The 20,876-nt window shown below is 48.7% G+C and overlaps 1 protein-coding gene across 3 annotated transcripts in view; it reads right to left on the bottom strand.

Annotated features, from left to right (window-relative positions):
* ASAP2 (ArfGAP with SH3 domain, ankyrin repeat and PH domain 2) overlaps nt 1-20,876 on the bottom strand; it is a 2,176,645-nt gene that overhangs the window by 1,585,470 nt on the left and 570,299 nt on the right. For all 3 annotated transcript variants that reach the window (XM_069606005.1, XM_069606004.1, XM_069606003.1), the window contains exon 7: nt 2,890-2,975. In XM_069606005.1, coding sequence (XP_069462106.1) covers nt 2,890-2,975 — 86 coding nt within the window. The remainder of the gene's footprint in view (nt 1-2,889; nt 2,976-20,876) is intronic.

The following is a 20,876-nucleotide window of genomic DNA, read 5'->3' on the forward strand; positions in this document are numbered from 1 at the left end:
GTAGACCATGGTTTGCAACAGTCAACCATGATGGTCAGACATAGTTGAAAATGACTGATCATAACCAGAAAGGCCACCTCTCTAGTGTCTCTACCTGGGAGTAGACCTGCGTGACTGACTTGGTTTTCTTTAGCAAAACCTAAATGGTATTGCTTCTACATGCTAGCATATAATGTCATTGTTAGGCAAGACTGTGTGCAGTACCCTTTGGGAGACTACAACAACCTTGACCGCCTGGCAATATGAACCCAACCTTTGGTATGTCTGTTCTACACAGGTTGGTAGCGTGGCTGAGCAGCCAGGCTCATTTCAAGAGGGGTCAATGTGAGTAGTAGAGTGGTTACACAGAGATGCACAGGGATAAGTGTTCAAATAAACTCTTACACTCAAGGTTTCTTGCTTAGACTATTTTATTTAACAGTCCGTTATATAAGCCTTCTTCAGAAGGGAGCAAAACATGTAATACTTCAAAATACACTTCAAAACCCACTTAGTTTCTTTAATCAGTTGATACCCTTTGGGGATGGCACACAGACAATTCCTACACCCTAAGGTGACTTCAATAGCTTAGGACACTGTGGACATTCATTTATCACTGGTACATTTAGAGCAATGCTGAGTTTGGTGCAAAGGTTATATATAAGGGACTAAAACAAAGGTTAACAAATACTTAATAAAACTGGTTAAGTACTTTTTGAACCCTCCAATGCAAAGTAAATTAACCCTTTCCTGGGGGAAAGGTAAAGCACAGATACAGAGGTAAGAAGACTCTCAGTGAGCCAGGACAGCCAATGTTAGTTGAGCAAAGTCTAGGTGAGCTGAAGATCTTCTTTGCAGGTAAGTAAAAGTCTTGCACAATATTTTTTATAAACATTTGTAAAAACAAAATCACTTGAAGGGCCAAAAACTGGGAGGCTTGTGAGGGGCAAAGCTGTAAGCAACTCTGCAAGGTTAACCAAGACAAGTCTCAACTGAGAACAAGTAAGGCTACACCACAAGAGCTAAGTCCTCTTAACTTTACAGTATGTTTGGTTAGAAGAAATGGTTCCAGCTGGCTTCTGTTCCTGTACAGCTCTGCAGATCCTGGTGTTCCTGGGCCACAGTCGTGGGGACAAGAGGGAGGACGTCTGGGGACTCCTGCTCTGCAATGGGATGGTCGGTGGCAGCAATGGGCAAACTTCAATTCAGCAGCACTTTGCAGTTTCAGCTCCTCGCGTCTGACAGCAAATAGCATCACTGCATTTCACGGATACCACTTCAGACCTTCCTCACATCTGGGGTACAGCGCACTGTTGAGGTGGCTCAGGCTTGGTCAGTCCTGCTTCAGGGGAGTCCGGATGATCTTCCTGGCACTCAAATCCGACTTAAAAGCGATCCACTCGGTTTGGTGTTCCTCTCCCTGGCACTTCAGTTCCAGCGGCAGTAGTGGAAATACAGCCAGCTCCGAGAGGATGTCCAAACAAGTTCACTGTGGGGTTGATTTGTCCCACCAACCCAAGGGGAGAAGTCGTCCTTGCAGGGCTTCTCTAGTCGAAACGAATTCGGAGTTTCAGCACAGCAGCAGGGCTTCACCGGGAAAACCAACGGTCCAGGAGTTGCAGCAGGCGTCTCTTCCAAGTTCTTCTTCGGATTCCTTCGTTAAGTGGTCGACTTCGCCTTCCAAACCAAAAAGCCTCACCTTTTATGTGGCTTTCTCCCAAATTCCAGCCTAGCTGTCAATCACACAGCAGGGTGGCTGTCCTCAAAGGACAGCCAGCCGGCCAATCACCTTAGGGTGTATTCCTGTAACCAAGGGGATTCAGCACTGGGCGTTTCAAGCACCTCACTTCCTGCCCGTGCCAGACACGATGGAGCCAGAGTTTCACTCGCGAATCCCGCCAAAGACAAAACGAACAAAGGGATCAAACCTGGTTTGGCATGCAGAGTAAATCTCAAGAAGCACCTTTCCAACAAGAATTGGCGAAAAAAGAAGACCGGGCCATTTTGACAAACTGGGCACCCATGGGTGCCTGCCTTACTGCAGCTGAAATTGCAGTCCTCAATAAAAACACAAAATGGTAGTAAAACGTAAACCACTGCCTCCAGCCATTAACTGTAGAAAGGGTAACATACAAATGTTGCATGAGAAACTAGACAAAGGGGATACTAAGTAACCCCTCCAGCACCCTATGGTAAGATAGTGTGTGCTGGATCTAGAAAGTTACAAAATGTAAGTAAAGTCAATTTCACTTCACTGCTCTTGGAAACAGTAGTTTCACCAAGAGAAGGGATTTAAACCTTTGGGAAATCTAAGAGACTTCCCTGTGTCTCTTAGATTTCCATGATGCCTATGTCAGTTTGTCAGACCCCAAAGTCAAAAGAAACACAGAAAACACAAATAATTAAAAGTATAAAGTCTCAAAGTTCAGCAAAAGAGCTGGGGGTCTCTAAGGTGGGAGGAATTTAGCACTAAACTGAACAGTCATTAATTTAGGAACAATTCGGTATCAGGGCAACACTTGACACTGCCAGAGAATGTCTTCATCTTGTGCCATCTGGTTGAGAGATCATTGTCACTTTCCTTCTTCCTCAATTTGAACTCATTGAAGGGAACACATAAGGTGTTCACCCCAGGACCCTGGAGTTATCCAAAATTTGGGCAATGGAATTACCAAACCTTAGTGTCACAACATCATGGCCTATAGGAAGAAACTGGGCAGTGCTTTATAAACATTTGTCAGTGAAAGAACAGTAACTATTATGCTACAGCAAGGCACACAAAGCAGCATTAGAAATATTCATAGCATGTGCATATGCTGCCAAACATACATCACCAACAGAATCTTTACAATAAAGGGTAAGAGGTCATTTTATATGTATTAATAGTCATCTAAAAATGTTAGAACTTACTTGCACTGCGCATGAAAGTATTTGATTAGATTCTGAAGTAGGTCAACGCCCTTTTTAATCTTGATTTCATTAACCTTCAGGAGATACTATCAAAAATGAATTTAATTAGTAAGTCAACTGTTGCATTTTGGATTCAAATCAAAAGATGCAAAACATCCATTGAATGAAACAGAAGAAATATAAGCAAACTAAAAACATCTAGTTTGAGGAGAACACACGCTGAAACAAGATTGCAGTAACTGCTTTAGCCCCAAGATTCTTGCAGAGGTTTACAACCCAAATGTGTCGCCTTCAACCTGCTGGTCATCATGCATAGAGTCATAAACAGAGATATTTACGAATGCAGGCTTAGGCATCACCCTTGCCACACATACCCTGCTTTTGCAGAACCAGTAGTTTAGCTGTTAATGTATAGCATGGCAGGAACTCTTTTCCCCATGTATTTAGAAAGCCATTTCTTACTATGATGGGCCCTGAGCTTCCGCACATTGATCTGATGAGGGAGGAGCAACAGAACATTCTTGCACATAGTGAATGAAAAATAACAGTTGTTTTTATTCAGGATTAAACCGCAGGTTCTGAACCAATCCAAAGGGTCTTTGTCAAACACAAATAACTAACCAAAAACAAAAAATGGGATTCTCAGAAACCAGTGTTCGAATGGTTGGGAAAATCAAATAAAATGATGGAGTATGCCAAGAGAGCTCAATGTCCATAGTCCAGTCCAGATTCTAAGCTATCCAGTTCAGAGAAATCCACACCTAGGAAAATATCCAACAACACACTTCGTGTCTCATGGGGTTTTATGCCCTAGCACACTTCTTTGCTTGGCCTTTACAATTGATCCCCCATGAGGCATAGTCCCCCCCATGATAGGATCCTAGTACGGAAAGACTTTTTCAGACGATTACTCTTTTCCAATGGGTCCAATGGCACTCTTTACAAACAAAGCACCTTCCCTCCTCCTGCTCTAGGTGTCTCCTTGTGCTCCTTCTGGGGCAAGCCCTTACAATTGTCTAGGGCCCTTCTGAGAAGGATGTTCTAAGCATCACCTGGGTGCCTGCCAGGCTGCAGTGATTAGAACACTCCAGTCAAGTAATGTGCTCATGGGTTTGAAGCCACAATGGTCTCTGCTTATTCTCTCAAGGTTAGCACATTTAATGAGTTCACTCTCGTGGCTTTGCATGTCCCAACAGCAGCACTATCTGTTAGAGCTGTGAATAGATTCTGGAGCATGCATGTATTGTGTTAATGAAAAATCATCCCTGAGGCCAATTACATGTGGGCTTCTTTCACCCAAAGTACCCAACTATGATAGTAGTTCAGTACACTTTTTCTCATTTTACGGGACAGGTTTTCTGGCATGAAATACTTTAGGCGTTCGTTTGATACATTGATAGGTTAGCCCGTTAAAGATCCCCTGAGCTCTGGGCGATCCTACATATACCACTTCCAAGGGGTGCATCAAAAATCTGGTGGCTTACCCTGGCCTCAAAAGCTCCCTTGTCCCACTTTGTTATAGGGCAAATGGATATGTGTTAGGAGCCACAGAGAGTTTCTTCTAATTAGGTGTGTGCTTTACAATATTTAGAGTGAATTTAGGATTTTTCAAATCAGTAAATTGTAAGGGGGTTGTCAAACTGGGAACAAACTAGTAAAAACAAATGGTAAAACCTCTCAGCACCTACATAGATTATAGATGTACTAAATGTGACTGCAGTGTTAACCCTATAACGGGTACCTTTATAAAGTACCACAAATGAATACAATGTGAAGCTTACACTTAGGGCACAATAGCGCACGTTATGTATTGTTAAGTGGAGGATGGTGTGATGAATCCAGCAATGTCATCACTCCGTACCTCCTGTGTCAAGATGTCCAAAGAAAACATGTCCCGTGTCTGAAATCCTATCCTAGCCCTCTCATTCTAAAACGAATTCTAAGGTGTTAAGGGTATTGCCTTTGGCTTGAAAAGTGCACAAATGTTAAAGTTCAACAAAAAGGTAAAATCCAACACAAGTTCCAAATGGATAATGTTCACAGTTCCTGGGAATGGCTGCCAAGTTCTTTAAAGCCCACACCAGGGGAAAGAACTCCCTTTCACAAGTCATTTCAACAATTAATGTAATTCAAAATCCTAAAGGGCATGATTCTTCCTCGGGATTCTCTTTTCAAAGTACCACAACTTGAATGCGGATCCCAGACTCACAGGACACCTTGTATACTCTCGGGTGAAGCCGCGGTACAAGAACCTTCTGGTCCCTCAACACTGTCACCGGCAGGATCTGAGGATCCCTTGACCTGTAGGCTGGTAGCCGGGGACGCCTCAGTGCACGTGCTGGTAGTAGAACCTGGGCGGGCCCTCCCGCGCAGGCGGGTCCTTGGGAAGGAGTTTCCCTTGCGGGGTACGATGGAGAACAGAGGCCCTACCTGTATGATAAAAAGACAGAAGAAGTATCCGTGCGTGGAATTACATGGCCGAAGCCAAACACAGGAGCGCTGGTGAATTCGGCACGTTCCCGTTGACCCGGAATTGGTGACTTAAGTGTGGCACCAGAGGGCGGAGTCAGGGCATTGCATGCTCCCAGGGCCGCACCCCAGCTCATCTCTAAATTTAAAGGGGAAGAAGGTTTTTTCTGGTGAAAAAGGTTCAGCTCCCGTCTCTTGGAAGGGACGCCCATGCAGTACGGAGGAAAGGAGACGGGACGTAAGAGTAAGGGAGCTGCTTGGAACCAATCAGCTACCTCCAAGTACTAGACTGCTCCTTCTGGTTCTTCTGAGTATTCGGAGTTACTCAGCTCCTCTTCCTCGTATCAATCTTTATCATTCCGTTTGTTAGAATATTGAGGGATACTGTCAGCAGGCTTTACGGGTTGTTGAATGGGGTGATCACAGTATGCCATCAAGGCATGAGGAATGGAAGGGATTTCCCTAAAAGGGAAAGGGGGAATACCATTATCTGTTGCTGCCGGCCCCCCCACCTGGGGTTTGCCTCCCCTCATGTGATCCTCCCTCAAATAGCCACCCCCAGGGCCAGGTAGCGACTACCGCCACATTAGGAGTGGTTACCTCCAGGAAAGGAGTGATGACATCACCACATTCATCACAGAAGCCAGAAGGATCTCCAACAAATTGATAGTACCTAAATATAAAGCTTATGAGATGAAATCTGGGATAACCTGTTCCAGGCAGTAACAAATAAAGACACAGCAACAAATAAAGACACAGCTAAATTCTGTTGCTTGGTTAATCAAGGCCAAATGGAGGACAATCAAATTATCCATGGAAATAGAACGAAGGACAAGTGGTAAGACCATGTCAGGGACCTCTATGCGACTGGAATTAGTCTTCAGTACTTCAGATAGTCCAGGCCTGGTGGATTTCACACCCCTGATCATTAAAGTGAATGAGGCGACTAGAGCAATTGATTGACAGAAGTGCAATAAAGCTGTAGGTTCTGATAACATTCCTGTATACCTTTTAAAATAGACTGTTACATGGGCATCTTTTTGACAGGTTTGTAATGCAACTCTGGCACAGAAAAAGCCAGCTCCCCCCTAGATCGTGGCAGGAGTGCAGTTACCCGCTCAGGGAATCGGCAATTGAGTTGTGGATGCCTGGCAGATGAAAGGGGAACAGGAAAATGCTGTGGGTCAGGGCCCACTTCCAGAGTGACTCGGCCTCAGATGAGAGGAGCGATGATCGGCTGCCATCTTGTTTTCCAATGCAAAACATGGTGGTGGTGTTTGTCTGAACATCCAAACCACCTTCCCCTAGAAATTGAGATGGAAGGACTTCAGGGCCAAGAACACTGCCCTCAGCTCTAGCATGCTGATGTGCAGCAATTTATCGGATGGAAAAAAGTTCCTCACCGTAGTGACTACAGCACTCATAAGCCACAGTCCACTTTCCTCCATCCTTGTGGGTGTCCCCCAACATGAGGACGGAACCAGAACCATTGGCAGTGAAAAACTGAGCTTCCCCTTTAAATTTAGTGTAACACATGGGGGAAAAGAATTGGGTGTGGGAAAGCTGCGCCCCCCGGCACCTCACCTCAGTCCCCTTTGAACATATTGGATGCTTAGATACATGGCTACACTTATTACATATTATCCATTGGCATACTAGCAGGGGAAGAAGGGTGGGACGCATGGAAGAAAAGGGACTATGGAGTACTCTTGTCACTATAGTGAGTAACTTTAATTACTCATAAATCCCGTCCCATTTCCTCCATTTTTGTGGGTGATTCCACCGAACAAGAACATAGGGTGGAGCTGTGATAACATGCCTCATATCTAGGAGGAAGCAAAAAGGTTCTTTAGAACCGCCTGACCAATCTGGAGCTGGTGTCCAGTGAGAAGTGCTTCAGAAGGCTGACGGAGTGGCAGAAGTAGCTGCCTTCCTGATGACATCCCATGAAGCATGTCTCTGAAAAGCGACAGCTGTGGTCTTGGCTCTGACGGCATGGGCTTGAATCCCTTCAGGAACAGGTCTGCCCCTGGCTGTGTATGCCTCCGAAATGGCCTGAACCATCCAACAGCGATGGTAGCCTTGAAAGCCTGGGAGCCGCGGGAGGAGCCCCCAAAAGTCACGAACAATGCCTTCGACTTCCTGAAGGACTTTGTCCGATAGAGCTAAAACTGGAGGACCCTCTTGAGGTCTAAGGAATGCAGGGTCCTCTCAGCCTCGGACTGCGGGTTGAGGAAGAACACCAGCAAACAGATCTCTTGATTCAGATAAAATGGAGACCACGTTGGGCAAGAGGTTTGGGCATGAAGTCCTGCGCATGACGCAAACTGGGGGTGCTTGCAATTCAGAGGGGAAGTGAACAAATCCAGGTCCAAGAACCCCCAAAACTGGAACAGGGTCAACAAGGAGTCCGTGTGCAACTCCCACTCGTAGGCGTTGAACCCCAAGCGGCTCATCTGGTCTGCTTCTGCATAGCTGTCCCTCGGGAGGTATGCTGCTGCAATTCAAACTCCTTTCCGTCAGGGCCCATTCCCTGATCAATACTGTGTCCATGCAGCAGAGGTGGCAGGGCGTGGCGAGGGGGGGGGGGGGTTAGACGGGTGCCACCCTTCTTGTTCAGGTAAAACATTGTAGTAGAATTGTCCACCCTAACCAGAAAAAGGCATGTCCCTGATGAGGGGCAAAATTTCCTTGAGGGCCAGGCCCGCAGCCCTGAGCTCGGTAGGTGGGCTTCCATTCTGGACCATGCACCATGAATCGCCCTGAGACTGAGGGAAGGATTTCTGTCCAGGTTTTGTCAGGATGACCAAGGACTTGGCGGTTTGAGTGGAGGTTTTCTTCTTTCTCAACTCATCATCAGTTGGTGAATTAAAAAGGTCCATGCCGTCGCAGGGCAGATCCATGATCCGCTCCTGCACGTCAGATGAAAATTTAGTGGCGTGCATCCACGTCATCGTCCTCATCTGGACGCCAAGGCACAGCCCTCTGCTGGCTGTGTCGATGTCGGACACCGAAGACTCCATGTGGTCCTGCGCAATGGGCCGAGCATCTGCCAGACCAGCTTTAAAGGAGTCTTGCTTGTCCGAAGGGAGTTCGGGGCAGAAATTCCCCTAGCTCCTGCCACAGCTTCTGGTTAGCCGCAGCCAAGAGGGTGTCTGCATTGGCTTGCTGCAGATGCAGTCCTGAAATGGAATAACAGCGATTTCCCAAAGACTTGAGGACCTTGTCCTCCTTGGAAAGACAACTAGAGGTAACTCCAGTGGAGGAAGACTATGATACAATAGTTTAGAATATAATGAGGCTGCAGCCACCACTGAAGAATGTGGGTGGGAGGCCAGGAGGATTGCCTACCCGTCTGTCAGCCTGAACCTGCTGTTCAACATTTTGTTCATCTGGGCGTTGGCCCTGGGCTTCTCCCAAAATATTTACACCCCCTGCAGGATATCCTTCTGGAGAGGGATGCCAGACCGGATCATGGTGTGCTTACCCAAGACCTCTGCTAGCAACCCCAACTCCTGGGGGGCTTACTCAGGCAAAGGGACCCCCCCAAGAACTACGGCAGGTCATTAAAGACATTAACGGATGCCGAGGCTTCATCGTCCTGGGCGTCCACATCGTGTGCCCACCCCTTTTTTGTTTTACAGACCAAGGGGAGTGTGGGCCCTGGGACACAGGTGCTGACTGGGTTCCCCTTTAGTCCGCTACTGAAGACAGGTCCAACAGCTGTTGAGGGAGAGGCGTTGGTGGTACAAGAGGAGGTGGTGGGGTCTGAACAACCGGTAGGGCCTGGATCGGGGGGGATGCGGGGAGGGAGGGGACTAGCAGTGGAATGGCAGCGCTGGAGGAACGGGAGGAGTACCCAGAGAAGGGGAGCCAGGGAGGCACTATACCTGCACTATATCCTTCAGGAGACCCTTCATCTGAGGGGAACGCATGAGGAAGAGGAAGCCCTCGAAGAAGCGGTCCTCGCTAGCCGGCAGGTCCCTAGCGACCCAACCTTCCGAGGAGCTGGGCCTCTGCTCCTGGTCAAAGCGATGAAGCGCCTGCGTGTATAGCCGTAAGGCTGCAATGGGTAGATATATCCCTGAGGAGACCAGATGCCCGTACCATATTATCCGCTGCCGCTTCCAGAAGGAAGGGGTTGGGACCATCTCGGAAATCCCATTCAATGGGCGAAAGCACGGGCGTGCCCTGCGTTGGATCCAAGATGGCCGCTGGCCTGGCAGGCTCCGCTACGTGCCTCTTCGCCATTTTGAAGCCTTGCGTCACGCCCTGGGTGGGAGGGCATGAAAGCCCTGAGCCATGAGAGGTCCCAGACAAGGGAGGATATAGTGCAGGTCTTGCACCCGAAGCGGAAGCGTTGACCTCAGAGATCACTCTGGTACGCACTGAGCCCTCGGCCGGCTGGCCGGTAGTCTTAACGCCCTGACTCACGACCTCTGAGCAAGCTCTGGTAGGCTAGACACCCTCAAACTGCCACCGCGCTGGATCGAGCAGAGGACAGATTATTGGAGGTGGCACTCGACAATCCCTTATCCCTTGGGGTTGAAGGGCCTCGTAAGCAATGAGTTACCACTAGTAGTCCAAGAAGGCGCATACACCAGGCAAGAAGTAACAATGTTTACTACTGCTGGGCAAGCACAAATCAAACAGCACAGTGGAACAGAACTGATTGATGAGAGCTGACAAACTGGCTCACAGCGGACAGTACTTTAATACAGCCAATACAATGTGTATCGAGTTGCACTTCAACTTTGCATGTTTTTGCTGTTCTCATGACCCCGATTGGTTAGAATACATCATGCCCCCATAGCTAAACATATGTTACTTGAACATGATTGGAGCAAAACGAGCCTGCCTTCTCCCATTTCATTCTTTCCTAGTGTGGTGCCACACTGACTACCGCTCCACCTCGCAAACTAATCGCAATTAGTAATAACATAATTGTGCTGACCTCCGGATCTTTATTCATCGGCCACTGGTCGGCACCAGAATGGAAGGAACACGAGACACCCTAAACTAGTGAATTAAATTTTATTGAATTTATATAGCCCTTTACTCCAAAGTGCTTTACATAAGAACAAGTAAACATACAGCAAGCATAAGTTGAGAATTGAACCACAACATAACAGCATAAAGAACAACTTACAATATTGCAGTGGAGAGGAGGGTGTGGGAGGGGGGAGGTGAGCAAGGGAGTGGTAGATGTTAGAGGAGGTAAGAACGGGGGAAAGAGCAGGAATGTGAGGGAAGAAGAGCAGAGAAGGTGAGACAACAATCAAGTGGGGGGAAGGGAGGAAGGGGATAGGAGAGATGGAGGGTAAGGAAAAGGAGGAGTAAGAGGTAAGGGTAAAGGGGAAGAGAAGGTGAGGTGAGTGGAAGAGGTAAGAATTTACAGAAGAGCGAAAGGAAGGGTAGGAGGGAGAAGAGCAGATGTGAAGGGGGAGGCGGTTCCAGTGGAAAGGAGCAAGGAGTTGGAAGGAGCGGAAGCGGGAGGAGGTGCAGGGTGGAGGGGGAGAGAGTAGGAAAAGATTAGCAGAGCAGAGAGGACGAGAAAGGGTGTAGAAGGAAAGAAGGGAGGAGAGGTAAGGGGGAGCAAGATCATAGAGGGATTTGAAAACAAGACAGAGGAACTTGAACTTGAGTTGGGAGTGGAAAGAGAGCCAACCTAGAGACGTGAGGGAGGAGGAGATGGAGTCAAGAGGTGAAAGAAGGCATAGGGAGCGGAGGGCAGAGTGGTAGATGGATTTAAGAGGGGAGAGATGAGAGGAGGGGAGTCTGAAGAGAAGGGAGGAACAGTAGAAGAGTCTGGAGAAGAGGAGGGACGTAATTAAAAGTTTAGTGGCGTGCAAGGTAAGGCAGGGTCGAATTTTGCGAATGTTATAGAGGTGAAAGTGACAGGATTTAGCAGTGAGAGAAATGTAGTGAGATAGAGAGAGGTAAGGGTCAAGATGGAGACCAAGGTTGTGGGAAAGGGGAGAGGAGGAGAGCTGGGCAGGGGGAGAATAAGGCGGGAGGGAGGAGGAACAGTGATAGCAGGGAAGAAAAGGAGTTCAGTTTTATCAGTATTCAGAGTAAGGAAGTGTGAGGACATCCAGGATTTAATAGCAGAAAGGCAAGAAGAGAGTTTATCATGAATGTCAGGAGAGAAGGAGGAGAATGAGAGGAAGAGCTGGTTGTCATCAACATAGAAGTGGTGCGAGATGCCAAAAGAGGAGATAATAGGAGCCAAGAATGAGGTGTAGAGTGAGAAAAGAAAAGGGCCAAGGGCAGAGCCTTGGGGAACTCTGTAGTTGAGAGGAAAAGAAGGGGAGGAGGAGCCACCCCAGGTGTCAGAAAAGGTGCGGCTAGAAAGATAAGAGGAGAGCCATTTAAGAACGTTGTCCTTGAAGCCAAATGATGAGAGGTGAGGAGAGGATGGTCAACAGTATCAAAAGCAGCAGAAAGATCAAGGAGAATAAAGATGGAGGAGTACTTTGCGTAGCAGGCAGAAAGGAGAGAATTGAGAACAGAGGTGAGGGCAGTTTCAGTGGAGTGCAGTGGGCAGAAGCCGGATTGGGTGGAGGGAAGGAGTGAGTGGTTGGAGATGAAGGAAGAGATTTGAGAATAGACAATACGCTCAAGAAGTTTAGAAAGGAAGGGTAGTAGAGAGATGGGGGCGATAGTTGGAGGCAAGATGGGGGTTGGCAGAAGGTTTTTTGAGAATAGGGATGATAGTAGTGTGTTTAAAAGGAGAAGGAAAGGTGGAAGTTGAGAGGCAGATGTTGAAGAAAGAGGTGAGGTAGGGAATGAGGAGGGGGTAGATGTTAGGGATGAGGGGAGAGGGAATAAGGTCAGAGGTGGAAGCAGTGTGGGTGACATCAGAATGCGTGACCGGAGCAAAAGAGGACATAGCAAAGTTAGTGGGAGAAGGAGGAGGAGAGGGAGGAGATGATAGTTTGCCAGAGATTGAGGACTTTGCTAGAAAAGGAGGAGGCAAGATCAGTAGCAGTGAGAGAAGAGGTGGTGGAGGGATCAGAAGAAGATGGAGAGAGAAGTCTGGCTAAAGTTTGAAAGATGCGGCGAGGGTGAGAGAAATGTGACTGGAGAAGGTCAGTAGTTGCATTTCGCAGAATTGAGGCATGAGTCGTAGAGGGTATGATAGGAGAAATAAGCAGATTGGTTAGAGGGGGATGGGTGTTTGAGCCACTGACGTTCAAGGCACCTAAGGAGGCGGCGCATAGAGGAGAGATGAGAAGAAAGCCAGGTTTGAGCAAGTTTGTGAGAGGGGCGAAATGGTGAGAGGGGGTAGAAAAGATCAAGAGTAGTAGAGAGGGAGGAAGATGAGATGGAGGAGGCATCAGAGGCGGAGGTAGAGGAGAATTGGGAGGGGGGAGAGGAGAGGGATGCTAGAAATCGGGAGGGGTTAAAGCAGCGTAGGTCACGCCGGAGAAAAGAGATAGAGGATTGAGGGGGAGGAGAGGAGGGAGAGGGAGGGGAGAGGGGAAAAAGAAAGTAGGGAGTGATCAGACCGGTAGGTGGGAAGGGAGGAGGTGTGGGAGGCAGAGAAGGAGGAAGTAAAGATGAGATCAATAGTAGAGCCAGATTGGTGGGTAGGAGGGGAGGAGAGAGAGGAGGTAGAAGTCGAGGATGGAGAAGAGAGGAGAGGAGGGATGGTTAGAAGAGAGGTGGAGGTTAAAGTCACCAAGAACAAGAAGTGGAGTGGGACTGGGGAAAATAAGACTGAGGAGATGGTCAATGTCCTCATAGAAGGAGCAAACTGGCCCAGGGGGGGGTGGTAGATGATGGGGAAAGAGATAGCATGAGGAGAATTAAAGATTTTGAACATAAATTCAAAGGAAGGGAAAGAGGGTAGAGAAGTAGGGGATGGAGAAGAGGTGAAAAGTGGGCGAAAGAGGGGGCCAAGACCACCACCCCGGCCAGTGGTGCGGGGAACATGTTCAAAGGAAGAGGAGGAGGAGGAGGTGAGGGAGGCAGGAACAGAGGTATTGTGAGGCGGGATCCAGGTTTCAGTAATGCAGAGAAATTGTAGGTTAAGGCGAAGGAAAAGGTCAAGGACAGTAGAGGTTTTGTTACAGATCAATCTGGTGTTCCAAAGGGCGACATCAAAGGCATTAGAGGTGTTAGTGAGAGGAGGATAGATAAGGTTGCGGCAATGAGTTATTGGGGAGAGGGATAGAGAGGGCGTGCGAGGAGAGGGGAAAATGGAGAAAGGAGATGGGCATTAGAAGAATGTAGAGTAATGTGAGGGGGAAAAGGGAGGGGGAAAGAGGGGTGGGGGAGGGAGAGTATCGGTGTTGAGAGAGAGAGAAGGAAGCATAACGGAGAGTGAATAGAATGAGTCAGGAACGATTGGCAGTTAGAGGGAGTATGTAAGAGAAGTAGAGCAGACGGTGGGGGAGGAGAAAGGGAAGGGGAATAGGCAGGGGACATACACTGAAAAGTAGTAGTACTATTGGGCAGAAGAGGAGAAACACTGGTGAGAAGGGAGGGGGTGGGGGCTAAACTAGTAGTGGTGGTAGGAGAGCTCAAAGCCCAGTTGTTGAGGGGGGGGGGGGTGATCTCTGAAGCCTGCAGCAGAAGGAGTAGGTAGTAAGCATAAGGAGTGGAAGCGGAAGCAGAGAGGTCAATGACAGGGAGGGAAACAATGACGGAGGAGGAGAACTCTGCAGCACTAAGTGGAGAGAGCCAGCAAGAGAGTAGCTGGAGCCGCGGTTGTGGAGGCGGAAGGCACAGCAATATGACAAAGGGGAAGGCGAACAAGTCAATGGAGGGGAACGTTGCAGACCGTAGATGATGGAGTCAGCCGGAGTGCAGTTGGAGCCGTGGAGTAGAAGTAGAGGCATCTCAGACCTATGTGGGGGAAACAGGCCGCAGGGGGAGATGTCAGTGAGAGATGAGGGGTACAATAGGAACAGGCACGCAAGTCACCTTAGGTAGAGGGTGGAAGAGAACCCAGCAGTCAATAGTAGATGGAGACAGCAGGGGCACATTGGTTTATAGACGGAGCAGGCAGCGAGAAGCAAGCGAGTGAGCCCACGGTAGAGGAAGCAGTCCTGAGGAGGCAGGTAGGACATGAGGCAGGTCGCTGTAGTTGAGGCACATCCAAGGAAGGCAGGAGTAGCAGGTGTAGAGGAAGCCAGAGATGACGGAGCAGGCAGAGGGTGAGCTGGTGAGCCCGTGGTAGTGGACGCAGACCTAAGGCGGCGAGGAGATGAGCCCGTAGGAAGGCACATTTGGCAGAGCAGACAGCGGGAGGCGAGCGGTTGAGCCTGCAGTAGAGGAAGAAATCCTGAAGAGATGAGGAGATGAGCCCGCAGGGAGTCGCGGGAACGTGGGTGCAACCACTGCAGATGAAGCAGGTAAGAGCAAGGGCACTGCATAGCAAGCCAAAGATGAGGGAAGATGCAGCGGGAGGCTAGCAGGTGAGCCCTTGGTGGTAGAAGCATGCCCGAGGACGGCGAGGGCCGGAGAGGCACAGTGGTTCAAAACAGAACAGCGGGCAGCAAGAGGCGAGTAGGTGAACCCACAGGCAGTAGGAGGCAGTAGGTGGGCCACAGTGGATCAAACAGGCCCGCAGACAGCCGTTGAAAGGACACCGAAACTGTGGGCCACTACTGGTGGAGTCAAAGGAGAGCAGTCCCGAGAGGGGAGCTGCAACCCGTCACAGGAGGGGCCGCACGATAGGTGAAGGAGCAGCTGGGCTCGGAGGTCTCGGCCTCTGAAAAGTGGAGCCACACGGCGGGTGCTGAAGCAGCTGGGAATGGAGGTCTCAGACCATGAGAGGTGGAGCCGCCCGGCGGTCAATGAAGAATCTGGCAGAAGGAAGCAGATGCGCCCCAAGGAGATTAAGCTGGCCCGCTCTCAGCGGAAGAAACGGGCGCCGAGCGGAGGAGCTGTTGGTCCCAGGAGCACAGGCATTGAGGTGGAGGAGCTGCAGCCCGTCAGAGGCGAAGCGGGCTGGCGGGTGCCGGTGCAGCCAGGATCCGAGGCAACAGGCGTCTCCAGTGGAGCCGCTCAGCCCGGAGGCCTCGGTAGCACGGGTGCCGAGGCGGAGGAACTGAAGCCCGCCAGAGGAGGAGCAGCTTGGCAGGAGATGGAGGAGCCATAGTGGGAGAGGAAACATTCACACGGCACCTGTCTGATGAAAGCCATTGCAAACATCATTGTCGACACACTGTGGGGCTTGTTAATTTTCAGGGACACAAAAACTTACCGTCCGATTGGCTCTTCTTGGTGCGCTCTTCCATGCCACATTCTTGTTACCATACCTACTGGGCAAGGGGAAATTCAAAACCGCCTTTGGTGTCATGCAAGTGCCTCCCAGGATTAGGTTGATTTGCCCAGCTGCAACAAGCAACTGTGGAACTGGCTTGCCGACCTTGATTGTATCAATTGTATCACCTGTTGCTGTTTGCAGCAACTGCAGTTTCCTGAAAACGAGCAGCCCAAATTCAGCTTCCCCCATCCCTTAGCCACTGTGTACTGGCCGCGTCTTCAAAACAGTTTGACTGCATTTTTGCCCTCCTTGCATTTATGCAGCAGGCTCCCTTGTGCTCATATTGTTTTATATACAGAGTGTTCCCCTCCATGCCAGATCCCTGGGGCTAGTTACAGCTTCCAGTAACATCTTGTTCCCCCTCCCTTGGAGGTGTCACGGCCCACCCGTCTTATTCTTGCAATTGGTAGGTGCGCCCCTCTGAATTGCTACCTTCATTGCATTCCAGCTGTCGATCAATTTTTCGATCGACACCTCCCCCTTCATCGCTTTGCTCATTTCCTTGGGCATCCCTAGCCGTGTTTACCCTGCCCATGTCCCCTCAATCTTCCTCATAACCATCCAGTGTGGACACAATTATCATGCAAACCTGTCCATCTAGAGAACATGCTACCCAAAAAGCATCGGTCTTCTGCATTTGGTGGGGGTACTGCAAAAACCACATGCACTCTGTCCTCACCCTCATTTACCCTGGGAGGCTGCCTCTCTGATCTGCTGCCCTCATCCCCAATTTTATTCGCAGCCATGTTATACCATACTTTTCCCTTGCAACAATTACGCTGCTTCATGATCCACTGTCCCGACACAGAAGGCAACAAGCATCACAACGAGCACAGGGACTGCTATTTTGAACATAGCCGCTAGCTACTTGTCATGATCTCTGCTTCCAAAAGGTCAGGGTTTTCCCAACTCCCTTGGAAGCAGATCCATAACCCAGGTTCCGAGTGCCAACCAGTCCCAATTGGGACCTTTTGGACCCAGTCCTGGCGCCAGTGGCACCAGGCTCATAAATATGCCCTGTCCCAGCGCTGGAAGCGCCGGGCTCATAATGCTTGGGTGGACTTACCTGCAGCAGACCATGCTGCTTACTTGCCTGCCAGTTGAGCCTCTGATCCTCTTCTGTTTGGAACTACTTTTCCTGTTGGGTGGGGCAGGAGCAACTCCCTAGATTCAGAACACTGGAACTCTTCTGGAAAGCAGGAACTCTTTTCTTACCTAGGCGTGGCTGTGGAAGGAGACACCTAAGCACTACAGGATGCTATTTAAACCACACCCGATGGATGAATCTTGCTTTGCGTTATTCTGCATCCTCTGCAGCAGAACGCTCATCATGTCTTCTGCATCTGATCCTGGGCCTAAGGAAAAAGGCTTACCATCCTGAATCCAGTCTTCAGCAACACCTATAAAGACAAGAAAGAACAGGTTAGCATTACGGTCTTCAGTGACAGCTCTTCACTTACCTGGTCCATCGGCTGTCACCAACGCCTCGTGCTGCATTCCGGCATCTGAAAGACAAAGGCTTACCTACACTTCGTGCGCTCCGGAGGTCTTCACACTGCATTCCGGCATCTGAAAGACAAAAGCTTACCAACTCTTCGCACGCTCCGGAGGCCTTCGGCGCTGCATCCCGCATCTGAAAGACAAAACAAGGTGCGTTTAAAGACATTGAGGAACTTTAATACTCACGTGCCATTACTCCTTTCCACATCTAACCCAGTGGGTATTCCGGCACCCTGCAGCCGCTCCGAACTAGTACCTGCAAAAAAAAAAAAAAAAACAGTTAGAGCGCATCGTGAAGCAGGCAACAAGCGCTTACTTACGTGCTTCCAGGCGCTTCTATTCATCACACGGGCTCCATCTTCAACTCACTTCAGCCCGTCATCCTCCATCGCCGGAACCCTGCAAAACAAGAAACATCATTACTAAAGACTTTAAAGACATTAGAATTACTCGAAACTTACCGTTCGTGCAGTAAACGACGGACAGCAGTCCTCTGAAGTCAAGAGGCCTGCTCCCCTTATCCAGTGAAGAAACTGGTTACAGCACCCTGCCCCGAGGCAGATGGAGAGCACGCCATTCACTTACCTAAGGTGAGAGCGTTAACCTTTGGGGTTCTACAGGAGAAGAGAAAGGAAAGAAGAGAGAGACATTCGATAACCCAGTCCCTTAATCCCATATTTTCTATCTGCAGACATCTTACCCTTCGAGGCAGACATACAGTGCACAGAGGTCCAGCCCAAAGAGCCAGCCGTGTGTTACACATCACCTTTAAAGATACGGTATACGCCCAGTCAAGACCGGCGCCTCTACGGGAATCAGGTGAGCGTTACACTACTCAAGTACCCATGCAAATAATGAGTCCAGTCAACTGTCTGAGGCGGTGTCTTATGTCTCTTTTTCTCTCTTTTCATGTAGAGTCTGTATTTGTTCTACAGCTTCTGCGAGTGTCCCGTTGGCAGGTACTGCCATACAGCAACTACTTCCAATTTTATGGCAGTCCACGCCTTCTACTGCAGCGATTAGGTCGAGGCTGAACCTGTTCTGAAGGGCCACCAGACGCAGAGCTCCTCCCGTACTGCATTCAGTGCTTTTTTAGTCGCATTCGCCAACAGAAGCACCTCACACCGGGTAATCTGCATCCACCTGGCATTTGCAGCCGCTTATACCTTAGAAGCAATAAGGATACGAAAAAGACTGATGCCTTGTTAAAAAGGCGTAGGTGCTGTGGGATCACATCCAAACTCTGCAATGATTCTGCCGAGGCATAGTTACTACTCCTTTTTCTTCTGGCCACTTGTCTGTTCGCCTTTCACCTCTTCTTGCTCTCTTTCCCCTTTCTCCTGCCGCAGGGTAGAAAGACCATTAAAAGGCAATAAGTCTGCTTTGGGTACGACCAATGCAGGGTTGCAGTTTGTCACAAGAGCACACAAGCGTCCCCAATCTGGAGGCAGCTGGGCGTAGGCTGTAGATCCACAGGCCCACGGTAGTCCATCACTGCTGCCGTCCATTTCTGCAATGCCGGGATGCTCATGATCGTTCCGGAGCCAGTGTTCATCCCCATTACGATAGTCCCTGTTGCTCTGAAACACAAGGACAGCGGTTAGTGGTTTTATGTGCATTGGTCGATGTCTCATCTATCCATGTCAACGCATGTACATTAGCACCCATATTCCCCTGCAGTCATTTTTAGCATCCATTTTTCAGATCACACCAGCCCATCTGCGCGGCTCTGCACTGTCCCCCAGTTCCCATTGTGAAAAACTGAACCATCCGATCCGCATCAAGGGTCTGGTGTGACACCACGGAATATCATGCCCTGTTGAGTTTTTGCAATATATTCTCCTGTGGATAGAGGCCAATTGTTCCCCCATGCCCCATTTGCTCCCCTTCTATACTATATTCTAATAATAGATGCTTTGTTGCTTCTACCCTGGCCATGCTTTCAAGTTGTATATAATTCTCTGCATATACCTCCTCCCCTTCGTCTATCCATTGTACTTCTATTGTATGCCCATGAAACAGGCCAGAGTCCTGTTAATGACAGGTACATCAGGCATCCCCCTTTCTCTGCTGCTACCTCTTGTGGCAATCATTGTTTTGATGTCCCTGGAACATGCAGGATTAGCGAGCACACATAGCAAGTGCCATTAGTGCTCTCTCGCCCCACCCTTTTCCATCTTGTTGTACCATCCGTTTCCAGATGCTGTGTCCCTTCCCTCCCCAATGGAGACATAGAACTTCTCAGCGCTAAATATATTTCTCTTGGTACGTACTTCCCTCCCACTGTCAACTGATCACCCCCCTACTTTCTTTATGAACTAAAAACCAGGAAGAGAAGACAGAAGAAAAAGAAACAAAACAATACTACCCCTATCACTTTCATATCAAGCTTGGGTTTTCCCCCATTATTTGCTTGCCCACTTTCTTCTCTACCTGGGGGCTTTCTGTAAAGTCGTATAGCTGAAAGAAACTTCAATGATAGTTGGGTAATACTTCCCATCAAGTTGCACCTCTCCCTTCTTCCGCGGGGTTGCTGCTGTTGACTTTGCAGACATCGGAAACATGAATCCATGCCCTTCTTTCTTTTATCTTGACTGCTGAGGGGAGCCTTACAGATAAGGTATGTATCGATCACTTTTACTCCCTAAAAATAGGCAAATATTCCCAAAAAATGAAAATAGGGAGTAAAAATACGCCCAACAAAAAACAAAAAAAGAAAACAAATACATAGGACATTGTGTCTCTTCTTTCACCCACACAGTGCCATGCATATGTTTGGACCAGTAGTGCATGTTGTATCTCAGGAAGAAACTATTATAAAGGCCTGATCAGAAAAAGTAAACCTGCATCTTTTAATGTGTATGAATAGCTAGGTGCAAAGGAATATTTTGTACAAAAACATTTGTGTTTTACAATTAAAACATATTTGTACTTGCTTATAAAATACTCCTTTTGGGAATTGGAGTTACATGTTTACTCCCTAAAAAAATCATTTTACTCCCAACTTTTAAAAGCAGAGTAAAATACTCCCACTTCAAAATCTTATCTGGAGCACTGGCTGTGGGTGTCGCATACACAACTTCGTAAGGCCCGTGAATTTCAGTTCCCGCCACATCCATACGAAATTACTGACAACTACTGTGTCTCCCAGATAGAGAAGCTGCGCTTGTTGGAATTCGTCCTTGCTATGTGCACTTGTCTGTTCTTCGGCGTTGGACGGCCAACTTGTTGAACCTGGCGGGAAACGTATTTGAGGGCATTTGTCATTTCAGCCAGATACGTTTGCAGCTCTCCCCAAAAACATGTTCCATGGTAATAGCGTCTGAAATTGAGCGTGCAGGAGGAACAGGCGCATGCATCCTTTTGCCAGTTACAATTTTGTGCAGAGTCAAATAATGATCCGCATCGGGTGAGTTGCGAAGAATGAAAATCGCTAATGGAAGGCAATACAGCCAATTTTGCACAAACATGTGGTTAGTTTTAAGCAAGCCATTTATTCCCTCAACAATCCAGTTCGATTGCGACCGGTACACTGCATAGCTGATGTTTTATACCCAGGGTGTGTTATTTCCTTAAAACGGTAATTGGCTAAATGCTGCCCATTATCCGACCTTATCTCGTCACACACACCCCATCTCGAGAACACCTCTCACACCAGGAACTTTGCGGCCGACTTTGCGTTGTTCTTAGTACAGGGCCCTGCCTCAACGCAACGGTAAAAAGAACACACTACTACAAT

The sequence above is a fragment of the Ambystoma mexicanum genome, chromosome 4p (genome assembly GCF_040938575.1).
Source record: "Ambystoma mexicanum isolate Mex_15411 chromosome 4p, UKY_AmexF1_1, whole genome shotgun sequence".
Lineage (NCBI taxonomy): Eukaryota > Metazoa > Chordata > Amphibia > Caudata > Ambystomatidae > Ambystoma > Ambystoma mexicanum.